Source organism: Rhinatrema bivittatum, chromosome 8 (genome assembly GCF_901001135.1).
Source record: "Rhinatrema bivittatum chromosome 8, aRhiBiv1.1, whole genome shotgun sequence".
In the NCBI taxonomy this organism is placed as follows: domain Eukaryota; kingdom Metazoa; phylum Chordata; class Amphibia; order Gymnophiona; family Rhinatrematidae; genus Rhinatrema; species Rhinatrema bivittatum.
Genome location: NC_042622.1, coordinates 203,730,485 through 203,750,168, shown reverse-complemented (window position 1 = coordinate 203,750,168; position 19,684 = coordinate 203,730,485). Strand labels below are relative to the sequence as shown.

At 47.3% G+C, this 19,684-nt stretch overlaps 1 protein-coding gene across 3 annotated transcripts in view; it reads right to left on the bottom strand.

The window, feature by feature from the left end:
• The window catches only part of SH2B2 (SH2B adaptor protein 2), a 72,191-nt gene that overhangs the window by 11,364 nt on the left and 41,143 nt on the right, over nt 1–19,684 (bottom strand). For 2 of the 3 annotated variants that reach the window (XM_029612617.1, XM_029612618.1), the window contains exons 3-6: nt 6,261–6,362; nt 2,341–2,432; nt 1,179–1,273; nt 418–594 (exon numbers count right to left, since the gene is read on the bottom strand). In XM_029612617.1, coding sequence (XP_029468477.1) covers nt 418–594; nt 1,179–1,273; nt 2,341–2,432; nt 6,261–6,362 — 466 coding nt within the window. The remainder of the gene's footprint in view (nt 1–417; nt 595–1,178; nt 1,274–2,340; nt 2,433–6,260; nt 6,363–19,684) is intronic. The other variant, XM_029612619.1, reaches the window with a different exon arrangement.

Genomic DNA, 19,684 nt, shown 5'->3' with positions numbered 1-19,684 from the left:
AACAGATGACAGCAATCTGTATGCAGCACATCCAATGCTCCAGAAAGCTTGGCACCCTCTGATGCTGCATAATACAAATGTGTGTTTACAAGGCTTTCTAGAACTGAATTGCAGGTTGTCACCTGGGCTTGTGAAGCTATAAAGTAGCCAAGAATACTTTGATGCCAGAAAAGTGAAAATCCGATATATTCAATCAAAGCCTTAAGAACCTTAATACCTTTACTGAAAGGGTGGTGGGTGCCAAGAATCATCCACCAGTGGAGATGGGAGCAACCAAATCAGAATTGAAGCAGACTTGGGACAGATCCAGAGGGCAGTGGTAAAGACAAGCAGAGTTTGCACTGATACAGTGGGGGCAGGGCATCTGGAGGGCTTACAAGGTCCTTATCTGCTGACAGGTACGTTAACTTACTATACCTGTGAAGTGGTTGGCGGCTGGGGACTCCAGGGTCTGAAGGAAGTTCTCCAATGGGACATGTGCCAGGAGGTCACCCGTGTAAGGGTCCCTGGGTCTGTTGTGTGGGACAGGAACGGTACCGGTGTAGGCATCAGGGCCACCAGGCAGCTGATACTTCTCCTGACGTTTATATATTTCTTTAAAAGGAAAAAAAAAAAAAAAGGATAAAAGTAATCAGAAAAGCCCAATCCAAGTCTTACAATTATGCAGAGATTGTTTGCTTTGTAACAATGTTATTTTGGTCATGGCATTCAGCACCTGCAGACCTGGCTTGGACTTCACCATTGTCCAGTAAAAGCTTTCAACAATACTGTAAAGCTGGAGAGGACCTTCCTGCCCGAAATGCTCGTTTTAAACCTGCCACCGGTTTGATCCCAGAGTTGTGCTCACAGCCTCCGGGGGGGGAGGGAATTGTGGTCATTGCTCAAGGATGACACCTGGTGGCCGGTTTAAGACCCATGGATTGCAAAGCTCCTTCCGGGTGGATGGCCCCTGCTGAAGGACCATCACTGGTATGACCTGATTAGATACACTGAAGGGAGGCAGCATTTACAAAACAGGAGGGAAATCCCTGGCTAGTTACGAATGCTGGCTCATGGTGCCCAATTCCAGCCCTGGTTCTAATTTCAAACTGAACCTAAAGGGTCCAAAAAAAATAAAAAGAACCAGTTCTGCGATTCTGATTTACTCATATTTTTCTATTATATGTACAAGTTCTTACCGTCAACCAAGAACTCGCAGCTACAGGAGGATACACCACCGGGCAAACACATGCCTTGTGCGCTGGAAGCAAGATCAATGTCATCCCCACTGTCCCTGCCAGGAGAACAGATAGTCAGACATGGCACTAATGCTCCACTTTCTCCGTCCAAACTCCAAAGAAGATCTGCCTTCCACGAGGGAACCTGGGCTCAGAACGGAGGTGACCACAGGCCATTACCATGTGATAGCCACCTGGGAATGATTTGATGTCTTGTTTCTGGTATCCATATCATGGAAACCACCGTTAGAAAACTGGCCCTGGTAGACATCGTTAATTTCGGCTGTGGATTTTGGGGAGGGAAGGATTAAGTCATCAGAAAAATGATTAGGCCAATAGGGGCAGCACAGTCACTAAAGCTCATTGAAGGAATAGGATGGATTATGGACTTTTACAGATTGGAATGCACGGGGATGGGGATCTGATCCTTAGCTGTAACGCCCTCTCCTTACAGACCAACATTACAAAACAAACCAACTAGAATCATCCCTAGATCAGAATTCATGCAATCCCAATAATAAATCAATAAAACAGAATGGGGACTGAATGTCCAAGGGAAATGGTACAGGATTAGACATGGTCTTTTCATCTCTAAGTCAGCAGCAGGTCATATCCAGGATCAGGATGGAAGAGACCCAAATCATTACTATCTGAAAGCCGATCTGTGGAGGTCTCAGACCAGTTCCCCGTGGTAAGGAGTCTGGTTCCACCAAAATTAGCATTGCACTTCTGCACTCACAGGTCCTCTCAGAAAGACCGTGCAGCTAAGGAGAATGAAATTATCTTCTCTTTCTTAAAAAGGTGGATCCTTCAACAGGACAGCATACTGGAGGCTTGTACTGCCACCACCCGTGCTGTCTCTGTCTTGTGAATAAAAACAGACAATTTCAGTGTCCAGTGCAGTCAATCCAGCACCTCTTTGGGGATTCAAATTAATTTTTAAATTAAAGAAAGTATTTACAATTAAAACCCAACCATCTTTGCTTTAGGCTGCTCTTTTGTCACCTCCACTGTACCTCCCAGCAACAGCACACAGATATCTGCTTTGGGTATAAAAAAAAAAACCAAAACAAAACCAATCTGCAGCTTGCGAACATTTATCTGTGGTCTGGTGCCCCCTTACCCAGGATCTATGCAGTCCTGTATATCAGCAACCCAGGAGTGCTTCTGTAGAGAGTCGATGGTTTCCAGGATGTACTCTGCACTGTTCTCCACCTGCAGACAGACAGAACAGACAATATTCGGTCAGGTTTGTCGTTATGGGCTGAAATGAAACTCTAGCCCTCTTAATGTCCTAGCTATGGCCTAGGTAGATATTCTCACACTAAGTACAGCTAACACCTACATACCTTAGTCAGAAAGACCAAGCCACTTCAAATAACCTGACACGTGTAGCGAAGCGCTCCTCCTGGAATAATACTGCGAGCTAATGCGCCCGAATGCCACTCGTCACCCTGCGGGGCAGGCATCTTGGGTTCCTGCTGCCCATACAAGAGACGTGCTGGTTATGATCCCAAGGCCCGTCTGCGCTAAAACTGTTCCCGAGATAGAGCACTCAGGCTCTGGGACGGTAGCTTTTACTACCACATCTGCCAATGGCCACAAAAAACAAAAAAAAAAAAAAAGGAGTGGGACAGATTGAGCCGCGGTCTGCCTCTGCCGTGCAGCTTCACTGTGCCGTTTGCTCTCCGAGGAAAGAAATAGGGATTAAATATCCCAGGCCACGCATCGCACTAAACAAACGAGAAATGAAGGAAGCTTCAGGTCAGATACACACACACCCTTTTCATTCTGGCATTGATTGGGTGCGACTGAAAAAGCTAAAGTGGTCATATGACTAGGAAGATCCCAGACAGAGTCACTTTACAAGGCCACAGGAAATCTTCAGGGAAGCTTTTTCTGTAGTTTTCTTGATCCTGCTGCACACAAGCTCGAGTGATGCCTAAAAATCGCCGACCACCATGGACTTCCTCTGACAATCTCAAAGCAAAATCCCAGCAGCAGTGTCCTGTCGTAACCACACTCAAGTTCCCTGGTGAGTCAGCGCTCACGTGAGGCCCCCGCTGTTCAGGAAGGCCAAAGTTATGCGAGAACTCAGCCCTGGGAAAAGACATTTCCAAGAAGAAGATTTGTGGCACGTGCCACATTGTAAGAACAAACCAAACCAAAGCAAAAGCAGGAGGAATGATTCAAAGACGAAGGGCCCGACGCAATCAAGTGTGAGCTACGTTTAGCCCACAGTTCCTTTACTCACACAGTAAAAAATTACAGAAAACTCCCAGAGCAGTAGCTACTGGTTTGCTAATGCATCAGGGGTTTTAAAACATGCTAATCTGAAAACGTGCATGGAAGACAAGCTCAGCGTGCATAACATTCTTGCAGGCTGATGAAATATTGCATTAAAATCATGTATTCAAACTGGGTGCAATTTTTTTTTTTTTTTTTTAAAAGCGCGCACATTCATCTCTCCTGGGCACTTGATGCAATAGGCAAATGACCTGCCGCGCTAAAAAGGACGCGCAAAGTGAATTTGTGCCTCCCTAGTGCTCTGCATCGGGTGCCTAGGAGAGTGGCTGTGGCCCACAACAGCCTGACAGCCTGGCCAGAGCTCCCCCCCCCCCCCCGCCCCCCCAGCAGGGCTGTTCCCGATTGGTCCTTTTCACTGACATGTATCAGTGAAAGGACCAATCACCTTTCAGGACATCCTTCTGAAAGGGGATTGGTCCTTTCACTCGTATGCAACAGTGAATGGACCAATCAGCAGTAAGTGAAGGAGTGAATAAATTAATATTAAGTGCCCTACACTAAATATTGATTTATTCACTCCTCCACTTACTGCTGCTTTCTGTGGTTCCCCCTATGAGGAACCACAGAAAGCAGGATATTGTTTTTGAGCCCAGAATGATTGTGCTTTCTGTGGCTCCTCCTACTTAGTATCTGACAATACTAATAGGAGGAATCACAGAAAACAGGATTTTTTTTTGGTTTTTTTCAGTGAACTCTAATGCCGGGAGCTTTAATGCCAGCTCCCGGGCAGGCGTTAAATTTGCCGCGTTAAAATGGGTAGCTTGGCCTTTCGGCAATTGTGGCATTGCGACATAATAGCTAATAGCCTCATCTACATGGAATTTGCATGTGATGAGCACTATTAGCTATGCACTTGATTGGATGCCGGTTTTGGACACACTAATACCCGTATTGCATTGGGGGTTATTTTAGCGCATCGAAAATGCATATCCAGTAGCATGTTGCCTGGTGTACTAGCCACTGGCCTGTTAGTGTGCACACAGCAATTTCTATGAGTAAAACAAGATTTGTGTGCACAGTGCACAATTTATGCATATATAAAAATTTGTACATAAAGCATATTCTCTGCGCCTAAACCATGTTTTAGGTGCAGAAAACATGATCTGTGTGCAAATCGTGTATTCTGCACATAAATTCCAAGTATAAGATCCCCCACACCCTGAACTTTAGGTTCAGAGCTCTAGACAAATATTAAACTGAGTAATGTTACTTCATTTCTAACTGGGAGTTAAATTTCTAGCGTTAAGAAACCACGAGTTAAGTCTAGGCACCTCTCTGCATCAGAGAGTACCAGCTAATCCCTTCCTTAACATGGGATTTAAATGGAAGAGTGCTAATTTGAAAGCACATTTTTTGCACGCAGAACTCCTTCCTGCATGGAGAGTAAAGTCTGCACACAGAAGACGTGTGCCCAGCCCAGGGCACTTTATGACATCGGAGCCCAGAGTGGACTGAACAAAATGCTTCCCAAATGTTCAGCTGGGTGGGGCTGCAGAGTGAAAGCAGAGGATGGATCTCAGCTATGGGGACTGCTCCTTAGTCTCAGCACTAATGTGTTAGGTTTGCAGTCAGGGGATTACAACTTCAAATTCCACAAGCTCCGGTTGAAAAAGTTAGCTTTGTGGAGAACTGCAGGCAGCCTGGAACCCTCACATGCCACTGCAGTACTGGGGATCACTGCAGGCAGCCTGGGACCCTCAAGAGATGGCAGTACTGAGGATCATTGCAGGAAGCCTGGGACCCTCACACGCAACTGCAGTACTGGGGATCATTGCAGGCAGTCTGGGAGCCTCACACGCAACTGCAGTACTAGGGATCATTGCAGGAAGCCTGGGACCCTCACGAGATGGCAGTACTGGGGATCGCTACAGGCAGCCTAGGACCCTTCATATGCAATTGCAGTACCGGGGATCGCTGCAGACCCTCACATGCAACTGCAGTACCGGGGATCGCTGCAGGTAGTCGGGGACCCTCACATGAAACTGCAGTACTGGGGATTGCTGCAGGCAGTTTAGGACCCTCAGACGCAATTGCAGTACTGTGGATCATTGCAGGCAGCCTGGGACCCTCACGAGATGGCAGTACTGGGGGTCGCTGCAGGCAGCCTGGGACCCTCACATGTGACTGCAGTACTGGGGGTCGCTGCAGGCAGCCTGGGACCCTCACACGTGACTGCAGTGCTGGAGGTCGCTGCAGGCAGCCGGGGACCCTCACGTAAGCTGTAGGGATTGCTGCAGGGAATGGGGAATGCTTACAGGGAGTAATTTTGTTCAGTGATCTTGCTAAGTTTGCAGGCAAGGTAAAGAAAGTTCCTTTCAGGGATCAAAATAGTGCTGGAGTGGTACCTGGGGTTTCCCCACTGTGTGTCTATGGAGAAAAACACTTTGTACATCTGTACCTTAATCAAGAGCCAAATAAGCAAACACCCCCATAGAGGGTCATGTTTTTGGTTTTACTCAGAATACAAGTTGTTTTTTTTAATAAAATCCCTGCAGAGAAGATATTCTCCTTTTGGTATCTGAGCAGGATCAGATGGTGTGAGAATGTTTCATCACTCAGGATGGTTGCTTGTGGACCACATCTTCCTTCTGACTGAGAAAAGCTCCTGCCCCTGCCATCTCCCCATCACACTGGCACGGATTTACCAGGGACTGCAGGAAAGAGCTTCTTTGCTTCCACAGTCTGTACCTAGGAAAATCCCACAGAAGAGACGGACGCCGCAGGACGCAATCTTACCTTCAGCACAAAGGTGTTATCCTTGTCCGGCATCTCCAAGGGCATCGTTGTCCTAACTTCCAGGATTGCAGAGAGCGGGATGCTCACTTTAGGTTTTGAAGACTGCCCCAAGGGCAAGGGAGAGGGGAAGAAGAAATAAAATAAATAGTGTATCATGATTGTTCTATAAAAATACGTTCCCATTTCATGCTTGCCCACGACACCATGTGCTCCCACCTAGACTGTTTGGGGCAATGACTGACGATAAAGAATCAGTTTCCCCAGAGGAAGAGGAGAAGTCTGATCATGTTCTTTAATTACACCAATGTCAGCCCCGCTGGAAATCTTCACACAAAATATATATTTTTCAGGGCTTTCTCTTCCCCCTTTCATCTTTTTAAGTGCAAAGACGTACTAAAAAGGCAAAAGACAAGGATGTAGTCACTGCAGCGCTTTCTGTGATGAAAACCCATGAACACCACAAGGCAAGAGGATATGGTCTATAGCAGAGCATGGAGAAATTTTGGCTCCATCTCACAGCCTCAGAATGAGTCTCGAGTGTGGTCTTTCATAGAAACATAGAAACATAGAAATGACGGCAGAAGAAGACCAACCGGTCCATCCAGTCTGCCCAGCAAGCTTCACACATTTGTTCTCATACTTAACTGTTTCTCTTGGCTCTTAGTAACCTTATGTTCTAATTCCCTTTTCACCCCCACCATTAATGTAGAGAGCAGTGCTGGAGCTGCTTCCAAGTGAAATATTAAGTTTGATTAGTTGGGTAAGCGGCAGCATAGCTCTCTGCCATGAAGCAGAGGGCAATGCTGGAAATGTGTGAAGTATCAGTTTTTCTTTTCCCCTGTCATTGAAGCAAGGAGTCATGCCGGACATGCACCGAAAGTGAAGAATGCCTTGAAAGTCACATTAACTATCATCAAATATTGAAAAGCCTAATAATTGGTAATACCTATAAGCCCATGAACCCATCCCTGTTTTTTTTTCTTTTTTTCTTTTCTTTTTTTAATTGGGAGATGGATGCCCTTCATCCTTCTACTCTGTGAAGGTGGACACCTACCACCGGCCACTGGCATCCCACTCCGTTAATGCCTCTGTGGCTACTGCCGCTCCATGCAGTGTTTTACTACCTGCTCTTTATATGCGTCCTCTAGAACTGATGGATCCCATCCCTGGGTTTTTTTATTATTTATTTAATTGGGAGATGACAGCCCTCCATCCTTCCGCTCCGTGAAGGTGGACACCTACCACTGGCCACTGGCATCCCGCTCCGTGAATGCCTCTGTGGCTACTGCCGCTCTGTGCAGTATTTTACTACCTGCTCTTTATATGGACACCTACCACTGGCCACTGGCATCCCGCTCCGTGAATGCCTCTGTGGCTACTGCCGCTCCGTGCAGTATTTTACTACCTGCTCTTTATATGTGTCCTCTAGACCTGATGGATCCCATCCCTGTTTTGTTTTTTGTTTTTGTTTTTTATTTAATTGGGAGATGACAGCCCTACATCCTTCCGCTCCATGAAGGTGGACACCTACCACTGGCCACTGGCATCCCGCTCCGTGAATGCCTCTGTGGCTACTGCCGCTCCGTGCAGTATTTTACTACCTGCTCTTTATATGCGTCCTCTGGACCTGATGGATCCACAATATTTATCCCATGCCCCATTGAAGTGCTTCACAGTTTTGGACTTCACCACTTCCTCCGGAAGGGCATTCCAGGCATCCACCACTCTCTCCGTGAAGAAATTCTTCCTGACATTGGTTCTTAGTCTTCCTCCTTGGAGCCTCAGCTCGTGACCTCTGGTTCTGCTGATTTTTTTCTGTTGGAAAAGGTTTGTCATTGTCTTTGGATCGTTAAAGTTTTTCAAGTATCTGAAAGTTTGAATCATATCACCCCTGCTCCTCCTTTCCTCCAGGGTGTACATATTTAGATTCTTCAATCTCTCCTCGTATGTCAACCGATGAAGACCCTCCACCTTCCTGGTCGCCCTTCTCTGTACCGCCTCCAACTTGTCCTTGTCTCTTTGTAGATACGGTCTCCAGAACTGAACACAGTACTCCAGGTGAGGCCTCACCAAGGACCTGTACAAGGGGATTATCACTTCCCTTTTCTTACTCGATATTCCTCTCTCTATGCATCCCAGCATTCTTCTGGCTTTTGCAATCGCCTTGTCGCATTGTTTCGCCGACTTCATATCATTAGACACTATCACCCCAAGGTCTCTCTCCTGCTCCGTGCACATCAGCCTTTCCCCCCCCATCGAATACAGTTCATTCGGATTTCCACTCCCCAAATGCATGACTTTGCACTTCTTGGCATTGAATTTCAGCTGCCATATCTTCGACCACTCTTCCAGCTTCCTTAAATCCCGTCTCATTCTCTCCACTCCTTCCGGCGTGTCCACTCTGTTGCAGATCTTAGTGTCGTCCGCAAAAAGACAAACCTTACCTTCTATCCCGTCCGCAATGTCGCTCACAAAGATATTGAACAGGACCGGTCCCAACACCGATCCTTGCGGTACACCACTTAAAACCGCTCTCTCTTCAGAGAAAGTTCCATTTACCATCACGCATTGTCTTCTGGCCTAGCAATTTCCTTCTGCTCCTCTGGGCTTGCATCTTACATTAGAATTGGCTTCCTATCGAGCTTCATTTGCTTTAAAGCCTACCCAATAGGGAGATGGGTTCCCCCATGTTTATTCTCCCCTCCCAACTACCTGATCCTTCCCTTGTGGCGACAGTTCTTGGGGACATGAGCCACAGACCACGGCTCTCTCAGCAACCCGCTACATGTGAATCCAAAGTCCAGTCATCAGGTATCGCGGTCAGCATTCCCTCTAAGGTGCATGGGTGACCGCCAATACCTTTCTCCCTGCCAGTCGCACTTTAGCCATTTCACGGTTTGATCTCGTAATCTGCAGGAGCTGCCGGCCTGGCATGATTCAAAGGCTGGAGTGTGCCTGGCAGGGGGGAAAAAAAAAAAAGTGAAGACGGCTGCCTGTGCACCTTAGAGAGAAGTGCAGTGTTGGTCAAATACTAGGACAGCAGAAGCTTTCTCCAGCTTCCCGCCTGGGGCCGTCAACACTGTCTTTACAGCCGCCCCACCCTCTGGCTGGCCCAGGAATCGAACCTAAGCCCCGCATGGCAATGCAGAACAGTGCTAGCGAACCAGCCCATTTTATTTCTCCATGTGCAGTAACAACTATAGCACTGCTCTTTCTCCCGTTTAGAGCTCTCTATGCCACTCGCCAAAAACCAACCACAACAGACGCGCTATGTTCAGTGTTTCTGAAGTGCTCCCCCCTAGAAACTGTAGCAAGACCCAGTTAGTACTCTGAGTGTCCAAAACAAATTCAAAAATATTATTTCTTCCTTGCAAACGGACAGCACAACACGGCACTGTGGTAAAATAACTTAAAATAAGGGTCTACTTATTGTGCACGGAGGCACATGCCCAAAAATATTCAAATGGCAAAAAGTGATATTCTAATTTGTAGCCTCAGCAAGGTACGTGGCCTCGGCTCACCCGGTCGTCGCCTAGAGGGGCAACTTTTGGAGTGAGGGGTGGAAGTTTGAAATAAGCACCACTGTAAACTAAAATACTGTTCTGAGAGAGATGATCATCATCATTTGCCTCATTTTCTGCTTCTAAATCACAGTCTGCTCCAGTTCAGGTACAGTACCTGTTCATATCCCTGGCACTGATGGTAATTCACTACTGCTCACGATGCTACTTGCATTGGAGGAGTGGGCTTTTGTTATTGGGACACGCAGCAGAGGAATTTTAGGCGGTTATTACAATACTCATCTTTGCGAACCAGTTCCTTTCCTAGCAAACAGGATAACTCTTGAAGGCTTTCCGCGTCATGTCACCTTTTTACTGGGCTATCGCCTACTGCTTGTTTGTTGACCCTTAATTCCAGCTTCTCAGCAAGCAACTCAGTATCAGCAGTTCAACAGCAGCTCTTGCTTCACTGTCTCCAAATGCTCTCCTATCCTATGCCCTGCATTCAAATTCACCTCTACCAGCTCTCGGTGGTGACATCTCCTGCAATGCATCCTGGGAGTTCAGGCTCTAAACAGAGGGGGGGGGGGGGCGGTTCCCACTTCTCCCACCGCTATCTCACTGCCAGGACCAGATTTCTCATTAGGCAAATACTTGCCAGGAAGCGACCAACATCCAGAGCGTGTCATGTGTCTTTCAAGGGGCGAATCCGAGAGGCGAGAGAGAGCGCACCGGGGATGGAGGAGCAGGAAGTGGCCATCCACTGTGGCCTGATTTTGAAAGGGGATTCCGCTACCCCCAATCATAATCAGTGTACCTTTTGGGGAGGGTGGGGGAACGTTCACTGCCACGGCTTCAGGGGAACCCCCTTGATCCTGCACCTAGGCAGGGCACAAGAAATAAATCCAGCCCTGCTTCCTGATCTTGTACGATTCTATTTAAAAAAAAAAAAAAAAAAAAAAAAAAATATATATATATATATATAATAATAATAATAATAAAGGCATCAGTAAATGATCGTGATGTCTGAGAAAAGTAACCCCAGGAGGTTGGGGGTGGTTTGAATTTTTGGCCAGAAAAGTTCTGATTTGTTCTGTAGTAAGAGATGTGTTTCAGGACCGACACGACTGAAAACACAACTCCTCTACTGTGCCGTGACCGTACACCCTTTCATTCAGGAAACATTGATAGGTAATGTCACTGGAAAAGTTTAATTAAATGGATTACAGGAGAGAGAGAATTAAAACTAGCAGCTGGGTCTGTCTGGCAGGCAGGGCCGGCGCGTTCATTAGGCGAACTTCGGCGGTCGCTTAGGGCGCCGAGCCGTAGGGGGCGCCGAAGAGCAGCCACGTGGTGCCGCAAACGGGGCCTATCCCGCTCGCGGCAAAGAGAAATAGAGACTGTGTGTGCTGGTCGGGGGGGGGGGGGGGCAGCGCAAGGGTTGCCTAGGGCGCCCAATACCCTTGCACCGGCCCTGCTGGCAGGCTGCAAGATTGGCGTCAGCAAGAAGTCCTAGCAGACAACATGGCCGGGTCTGTCTGGCAGGCTACACAGGGGGCCCAAGTGGCTGGATGCTTGGGCAATAGTCATGCTAGCATTGCTGATTACTTAGACTGAGGTAAGAGGAAGATAGCTGCTGGAGTGCAAAAAGAAGAGGAGACAGACTGTCCCTGCTTAAGGAGAAATCTTGTAGGTGGTCCCAGTCTGTGGCCGGCTGGTCTTTTTCTGCCCTCGTCTTACTATGATACCCTATGTATAAGAGCTACGACTGAACTATTTGAGGGCATCTTTTCCAGAGGATGACGAGTAGTCATTTCCCCTTAGCATTTCATCCAGATGTGCCAATCATTATTTCTTCCCTTTTCGAACAAGGGTTTTTTTCATCCAAATTTGCTTATTAAGCTGGGAAGCAACTGTTCGTGTAGAAGTGCTGCTTGAAAACAGAGAAGTGGAATTGAGGAAATACTGCGTATTGAAAAAAAAAAAAAAAAAGTGCACCTATTTATATAGTTACCAGCACACTGCAGCCAGCCACAAGTTTACATTTTTAAGTACGATATCCCGCACAGGTTATCCACATCGCTGAAGAGGGCCAATCACTAAACTCTTATCTAAATGACTTTTACAAATGCTTTCAAGCCGATGCAATAGCGTGTGCTGAGCTTAGCGCAAGGTTATCGAGTGCCTGGATGAGCGTCCATAACCCCTCATGCAGTAAGGGGATTAGCGCGTCCAAAACGTGTGTAGCTAATAGTGCTCACGACATGTAAATTCATGTTGATGAGGCTATCAGCTACTGCCCACTTATGTAAAGGATAAATGGGCGCCTGACGCACACATTTTTACTCTAAAATAAATTAATGCCTGCCACAGAGCAGGCGTCAAGTCTTGAGGAGCCCCTAGCAGAAATGCAGAAAATACTGCTTTTCTGTAGTCCCTCCGACTTAATACTGTGGCGATATTAAGTCAGAGGAACCGAAAAAAGGAGTAAGGTTAAAAAAAACAAAATAAAATTTTTAAAAAACCCATTTGTAATCTCTTGCCAGTGGTCAGGTTAGGAAAACAGACGCTCGTTAAATTGAGCGTCCGTTTTCCTAACCCGCGCACAGCCACATCCCTGGGTGCCCAATGCTGCGGAGACGCTAGGGACGTCTCCTTTTTAACGCAGTGGCTCATTTGCCTGGTGGATGGGCGCACGTTAGGAAAGCAGGCACCCGGTTTGGATGCCCAGTTTTAGCTCGTCCGTATTCCATCGGCCTGATTATGTCTTTGTAAGAATGTAAATATATATCTACAGCAGACTGGATAAGGAAAACTATGTTTTAGGAGACGTCTCTTAAATAGGAACGGTTTTGTATTCAATAATTACCCCGAAAATCGGGAGAGGATGATTCCAGGAGAAGCAGCACTTTTATTAGAATTTCTGGCAAATTCAGAAACTCTTGCTTCTTTCCTCACTACCCCTTATGTGCTCTCTTAACCTGCAAGTCTCAGGACTCTCTCCCATCCCCTCATACAAAACAGGCCACTCCTGCACTCCCTGGCACACCTCGCCTTTGCATCTTCAGGGGATTCCATTTGCCTGTTTTCTGTTCCGACCTTCGGACTCCCATCTTCTGCCTGGCTCAGCCCAACGCAGAATCTCTCAGGGTTCCCTTCATGTCCACAGCTCACTCTTCACTCAAGTTTTTGTTTTCATATTCTGGGGGGGGGGGGGGGGCGTTCTGGGCGAAGCGCCATGTATGTACGGGGAGTGCAACTGTCAAAGGGTTTTGCCTGGGTAGATCCCCCTCAGCAGGTGCCAAGTGCACGGTCCTGAATTTTCTAAGAGAAACTCTGCAGATTTGCTGGGCACCCGCAGACGTGCAAGCTCCCCACTGCAAGTTTAAAAGCTGCTTCCGCTGCTTTACAGTTTTCTCAGGGTTTTTTTTATTACGTCACTTTAAATCCATAGTAAGTCAGTATAACCAATCTGCCTGTCCAAAGTACAGGTAAAGCCCCTCGCAACATTTAATTTTCTCAGGGTGCTTCCCAAGCCCCAGAATATCTGATACAGTTGCTGGTAAAATGTCGCATGGATTTCCTTGCTTTAGTTTGTTGTGAAATGCACGGTTCCATTTTCTTTCAGGCCCTTCCATGCCCCAATGGGACATTTAAAAGGCATTTAGGCAATGGGGCCGGCGCTTAGAGCAACGTGCCAAAAAAAAGGATGCTTCAGCAGGATGAGGAGGGGTTGTGAGCTTTCGAAGCTATTTCCCTTTTAAGACCAGTGGGGTAAAGTATGGAGGGGGTTAGGCTGAAAGGTTGACCGCAGGCCCCTCCTCTGAAGCAGTTTCATGGCCCTTCCCCCTCAGCTTGCAGCTTGGTAGCTGCATGTGGCTCTTCAACCTGTACACCAAGTATAACATTTATCTTAAAACAGCACCAAGCTAAAGTGGCAAAACACACAACATTTACATGCAACTCTATATATAATCTGGCCAGCTGCTGAGCAATAATATAATAAAATGAGGGCACTAGACTATCTTATCAAAATCAACTCTACTGAATACATATAAAAAGCACCAGAAAGGTGTCAGCACAAACACTTGCTGAAAGTGTTACGGGAGCTTTAGGCAGCGATCCCGATTCCGGGGAGAGTTGTGTGCCCTTGGACCATGACATGACTGCAGAGAGGAGCTCCGTGGAAGCGGCGAGGCAGGTGAGACGCATCCAAGCACAGGCGGACAGGCTGAAGACCAGGGACTCTAAAACCTCCGCCGAACCTGATGCATCAGTAGACACCCAACAATGCAATGCTGGTCTCTTGGGTAGCCTCCGGCCACTCGATAGCCCTTTCAGACCTGCCGTACGGGAACGGCAAATGCGCCAGGATGGACACTAGTCGAGGGCAGACGATGGAACTAGAACAAGACTTGAAGATGAAGACACAATCAGGCGAGGACTCTTGAAGACAGGATAAGACTGATGCAAGGCTGAAGAGAAGAACATCAGGACACTGATGAAAACACTTGAAGAGTGGAAAGATGACAGAAGAGTTAAAACTCAGTATGAAGGAATCTGGCCATGACTTGTAGCAGCAACTGTCTTGAACTGAGCTTTGGAAACTCGGCGTGATCGACGCAGGCCAACCTGAAGAAGCGACGGCTTCAGACCCAGAGCAGAAGACGAATCAGAAGGTCATACCGAAGTTGAAGAGAGGACGGCCCTACTAGGAGGTAAATCCGGAACCTGGACATCCGAGAAGAAGGCTACCCTGACGAGGGAGCCAAAGAATCTGAAGGCTACTTTGAAGGAGCCAAAAGGTCTGAACGCTTAACAGCGAAAGAACTGAAGATGAAGACGTCAAAAGGATCTGAAGACGAGGACAACTTGACACGAAGATGTCTAGAACATCAGGACATCTGGATTTCAACCCCCAGGGCATTCAGTCAAGAGCAACATGAAGGTGTCGAGAGAACTGGAGATCGAGACATCAAAGACATCTGGACTTCGGACCCCCAGGTCACTCAACCAAGAGCATCGAGGAGGCTCCGAGAGGCAGAACAACTGGATGACGGACTTCAGGAAAGACAGGACATCAGAAGGCGAGGATTTCAGGAAGGTCGGACAACAAAGACATCTGAAGACGCGGACTTAGGATCCAGTGAGAGACCAAACATTGAGCGAAGATGTAGATGAAGGATCAGGAATCACAAAGGAAGACAAGGGAATTCCCATGAAGAACAGAGTGCCTTGAAGAAGCGGAGGAGGACGACATCAGAGACTCCTGGACCGAAGAGCTAGAACGGAGGGTCCAGGAGCAGTCCAATTCCATGACTTGACTCTTTGCGAAGGCAACGAGGAACTGAAGGCTGAGTCCTTTTGTAGGGCTGAAGAGGAATACCCAAGATGACATCACGAGGAGGAGCCAGGAGGACTGGCCCTTTAAATCTGGAGGAGAGGCGCAGCCCCACACCTAAGGAGGCAGCACCAGGGACAGCAGCCATACTGTGAAGAGGAAGCTGAAGCAGCACTAGGCCGTGAAACCAGGCCCGGCATCTGCCGCAATAGAGGAAGGCTTCAGGGTGGCCTCCGAGCCGCAAGGAAGGAAGTTGAGGGCGGCTCCATGCCGCACTGGGAAACGGAAGATGTCTGTGGCCTCCGGGCCGCATGGGAATGGCATCTGCGGCCTTGTGGCCGCGGGATGGAGGAGACACGTTGGTGGCTCCTGCCGCAAAGGCAGAAGGCTTCAGGGCGGCCTCCAGGCCGCATGGGCACAGCATCTGCGGCCTCCTGGCTGCAGGGTGGAGAAGCAACATCGGCGGCTCCATACCACATAGTGGAGAGGCGATGGCGGCGGCCAGCCGTGGAGAGGAAGGCAGCGGCGGCTCCCTGCCGCCACAACGGGAGGAGAATGTCAGTGACCTCCGAGCCGCATCGAAGAGAAGCAATGGTGGCGGGCCCACCGCTTGAACACAGCGTCGGTGGCCTCCTGGCCGCATGAACACAGCGGTGGCCTCCTAGCCGCATGAACACAGCGTCGGTGGCCTCCTAGCCGCATGAACACAGCGTCGGTGGCCTCCTGGCCGCATCGGCGCATGGCCCGCCGTGCAGGGGAATGGTGTGGACGGTCTCCTGACCGCGAAGGAGCACCGCCGGGGGCCTCCTGGCCGCGAAGGCTGAAGGGCAGTGGCTTCGGCCGTGGAGCACAGGGAGAGCAGGTAAGCCAGAGGTGAGAGGCTTCTCGTGGCCTAGCCGTGGGCAGAATCATAACAAAGATTTAATACACTGCCTCTTGCCCATGGGCTGCAGACAGACTCATAAACCAGCACCCTTTTTTCAATCATCTGCCATCTTGGCTAAACTGCAAAACAACTTTATTTAAATGTTTACCAAAAATGTCAAAGAATGCTTATCTAAGTAAAACTGTGGCGCATACCTAAATGAGCAGCAAAGGTCAGCTATAGGGCTGCTGGGACTAGTAATTCTGCTTCTCTCGGGGACATCAGGACCACGCATTCAGTCCAGGAAACACAGGGCTGGGCCCACCAGTTAGGAAGCCGCCCAGCCAGCCCATAATCTTGTAAAGTGCTGCTGTACAAGAAATGAGCAGAAAACTAGCTGGTTCAATGCTGGCAGGACAAGCCAGTTCATTCCTGGTTTTATCCTGATCCATCACATCCACATGACGTGGCACGTGGGGCGAGGAGGTTGAAAGCAGGACTGCATGGGCAGACCTCACCCCCAAGTCACTGTGTGTGCGCCAATGCAGAGGAAGGAGGAGAAACACTCCCAGTGCCATCTAATTCTAATCCAGTTGCAAGGTAGCACAAAAGCTTCTTCCCAACCTCAAACATTGCACATCTTTGGATCAGCATCTTTCCCCTAGGGGGTCAATTACATAGTCACCAAGATCCTTCTCCTCCAAATATTTTCAGTTAAGACAGGCAGACATTCATTCATTGTGGTGCATATCAAATGCAATTTATTCTTATTTAAAACTGTGTCCTGCTCAAATTCCCACTGAGGAGATTAAGACGTCCATCATCATTAGGGAGACCAAACTGCTCTATGTCATATGGAACAGGCCAAGCTAGTCCTGACTGTACCCCACTGCATGCAGGGAACTGTAGTCCCATTCTTCTTAGGGTTATCAGAACTGCACCTCTGACCATTTCGGCCTGGATCCTAGCCATCTTTCCCTTCCTAGCTTCTCTGAGTTTCCTTGGTCACTTCCTCTCTACTCAGTCAATAGACTTGAAGGAGGTAAGCACCATGGAAGAGACCATCTACCCAAGAGGTAGTGAAGCGACCTTAAGTTGATGATAGCAGGCAGAGCCGTAACTATGCATTCCAGCACCCACAACAGACATATTTGCACTCCTCCCAACCCCTCTTCTCCCTCCACTGATGCCCAGGCCTCTCTCTCTCTCCCCACTCCCCCACCAGTATGGTAGAAGGAGAACAGCATTCTTCCTTGCTTTTCATCTGCTGTCAGCCCACACCCTCATATTTCAGTCATTTTCCCACCCCTAAGGAGCTTTGTGCCCTGGGCAGTTGCCCCTCTCACCCACCCCTAGTTTCAGCCCCGATGGGAGCCCTCGTAAGCACTGTGCGCCCTCTACTGACAAAGACTCTGATTTGTATTAGGGTGTGGCTGCAAACAGGATTTATAAATGCACATTTGTGACTTGGATCCTGAGACAAGTAATGCTTTGATTACCAGGACTTACAGTATCCACTGCCTCAGGGCAAATTTAGATGGCGAGTCCTCTGAGGACAGGGAATCACCTACAGTAGCTGAACGTAATCCGCTTTGAAGTGCCTGAAAAGGGGAAATGTACATTTTAAAAAATATGAATTTGACTTGTTTTCAGTTACTTTAAAGAAACCGTCTCTAACTAAAGGTTTTCCAATTATTATACAAGTGATGCTCTAAAGGAGCTAGAACAAAGCTGAGCAAAGAGCAGCGTGTGCTGGAAACTTCCTCAGAAGCAGGCATATAGGACACGTCAACACGCTGCAGCACTGGAACTACAACTGCAATGCAAACATTTCCCTCTTCCTCCCCCAATTTGTTTTGCCTAGCACACCTCTCTCTTTTTTTTGGGGGGGGGGGGGGATTTTTAACCCTCCTTTCCAAATGATGCTCAAGGCAGTTTCCAGCATTATTAAAATTCAGGCACAAGTAGTCCCTTCCCCAAAGAGCTTATAATGTGACTTGCCAAATGTCACAAGGAATGCCGGTGGCGGGGGGGGGGGGAGGTAGGATTTGAACCCTGATTTTTCTGGTTTGTAGCCATTAATAGGCTACTCTTTAATGAGCCCTAAAAATCAGAAAGCGCAATTCTCGCATTTGACCCAGGAGAAGGTCTGAGTAGAAAGGTGGAAGATAGCAGGATATCCCCAAAGAACAATTTATTTTGGCCTCCAAGGGTCCAGCACTACAAAACAGCACTTGATACTCTGCACGGCTCACACCATCACGCGATTGTACATGACTATTCTAACATGCTGCACCCTGCCTTCAGTGGATTCTTATCCAAAAAGACAGGCAATAAACTGAAATACGCTTTTTTTGGCTGGCACTGCTGAAATGGCAGTGATAAATATATGCCCAAAACAAATGGTGAGTTCAAGCATAATCTCACACTCATCAAAATGCACAAAACATAAATGTGAGGAAATAGAATATAAAAATGTGAACAGACAAAAATAACCCCAAAACGTCCCTACTCACACTATAAAAAGAACTTCTTTATTCTGTTAATGAAAAGTCTTAATCCATCCAGGCACAAATGTGCAGCGAATCCCCCAACTCAGGCTATGAGGCTGCATTGGGTGGGCTAATTCTACAAAACAAAATATAATCAAATACAAAATCCTCCCCAAATATTCAAATATAGACAATCAATAAAAAGAAAAAAAATTACATCACATGCCCACTAAAAGCTCCCAACACAATATAACCTACCGCACTTGAACAGCATTTCCATGAAATATGAACTACTCGTCTCCCAAATCTCTAACAGTGTGAAAATAACACGTGACACACCAATTAGAACAAAAAGCAACATAACCCCATAATAAACTCAAAGTTGATATCACAAAAAAACCGCACAAATACAACTCACATCAATTAATACATAAAGTGATTACCGAACACTAAAGAAAAAGGTACCAATAATGTATGATGATTCAAGCCATACTACTGTAGTTTTAAAATTCAATGTTACTCTCTTGGGAGCAAAAGGTTATCATAATTTCTCAGCCAGTGGGGCACTTGCTCATTGATAAAAAAAAAAAAAAAAGTTAAGTAAAAAACAGAATGCCTGTTGCCAATGTAACACTAAAGGAGCGTCAGTCCATAACCGGCAAATACGACTACAAAATGTTCATAGATATGAGTTCTAATATTACCACTCGCTTATCCCACGTATATTTGATTACATGGACACCTGATAACAGAATATATTTGAAGCATCACAATCTGAAAAGAAAGGCAAGCAGTATTTCACCTGGGCAAACAGATGAACAAACTCGGACAGAGCCAGCGGAAGAGGGCAGACTTGACAACTACCGCAAGGTTTATGACCCACTCTGCCAGACAAAGATAAATGTATGCAATTATCTGCTTCTGATTAGGGCTTCTGGCCAAATACAGATGGAATTAAAGATTCCATTTCATCCACATTCTCTTCATGCAGAAAAATGTAACACAAGTCAAATGGAGGAAAACAGTGATGGGAGATCTTGCTTGTCTGCAAGTTAAAGAGAGAAAAGCACTATAAATTATTTGTACAGTGCTGTACAGTCACACCTAAGACAGTCCCTGCTCCATGGAGCTTACAGTCAGTCACGACACTCAGACCAGACAGATAAGGAACTTTAAAGGAGCAAACCTTTTGACTGAAGGAAATGTTTATATTAGGTTCCGCTTTA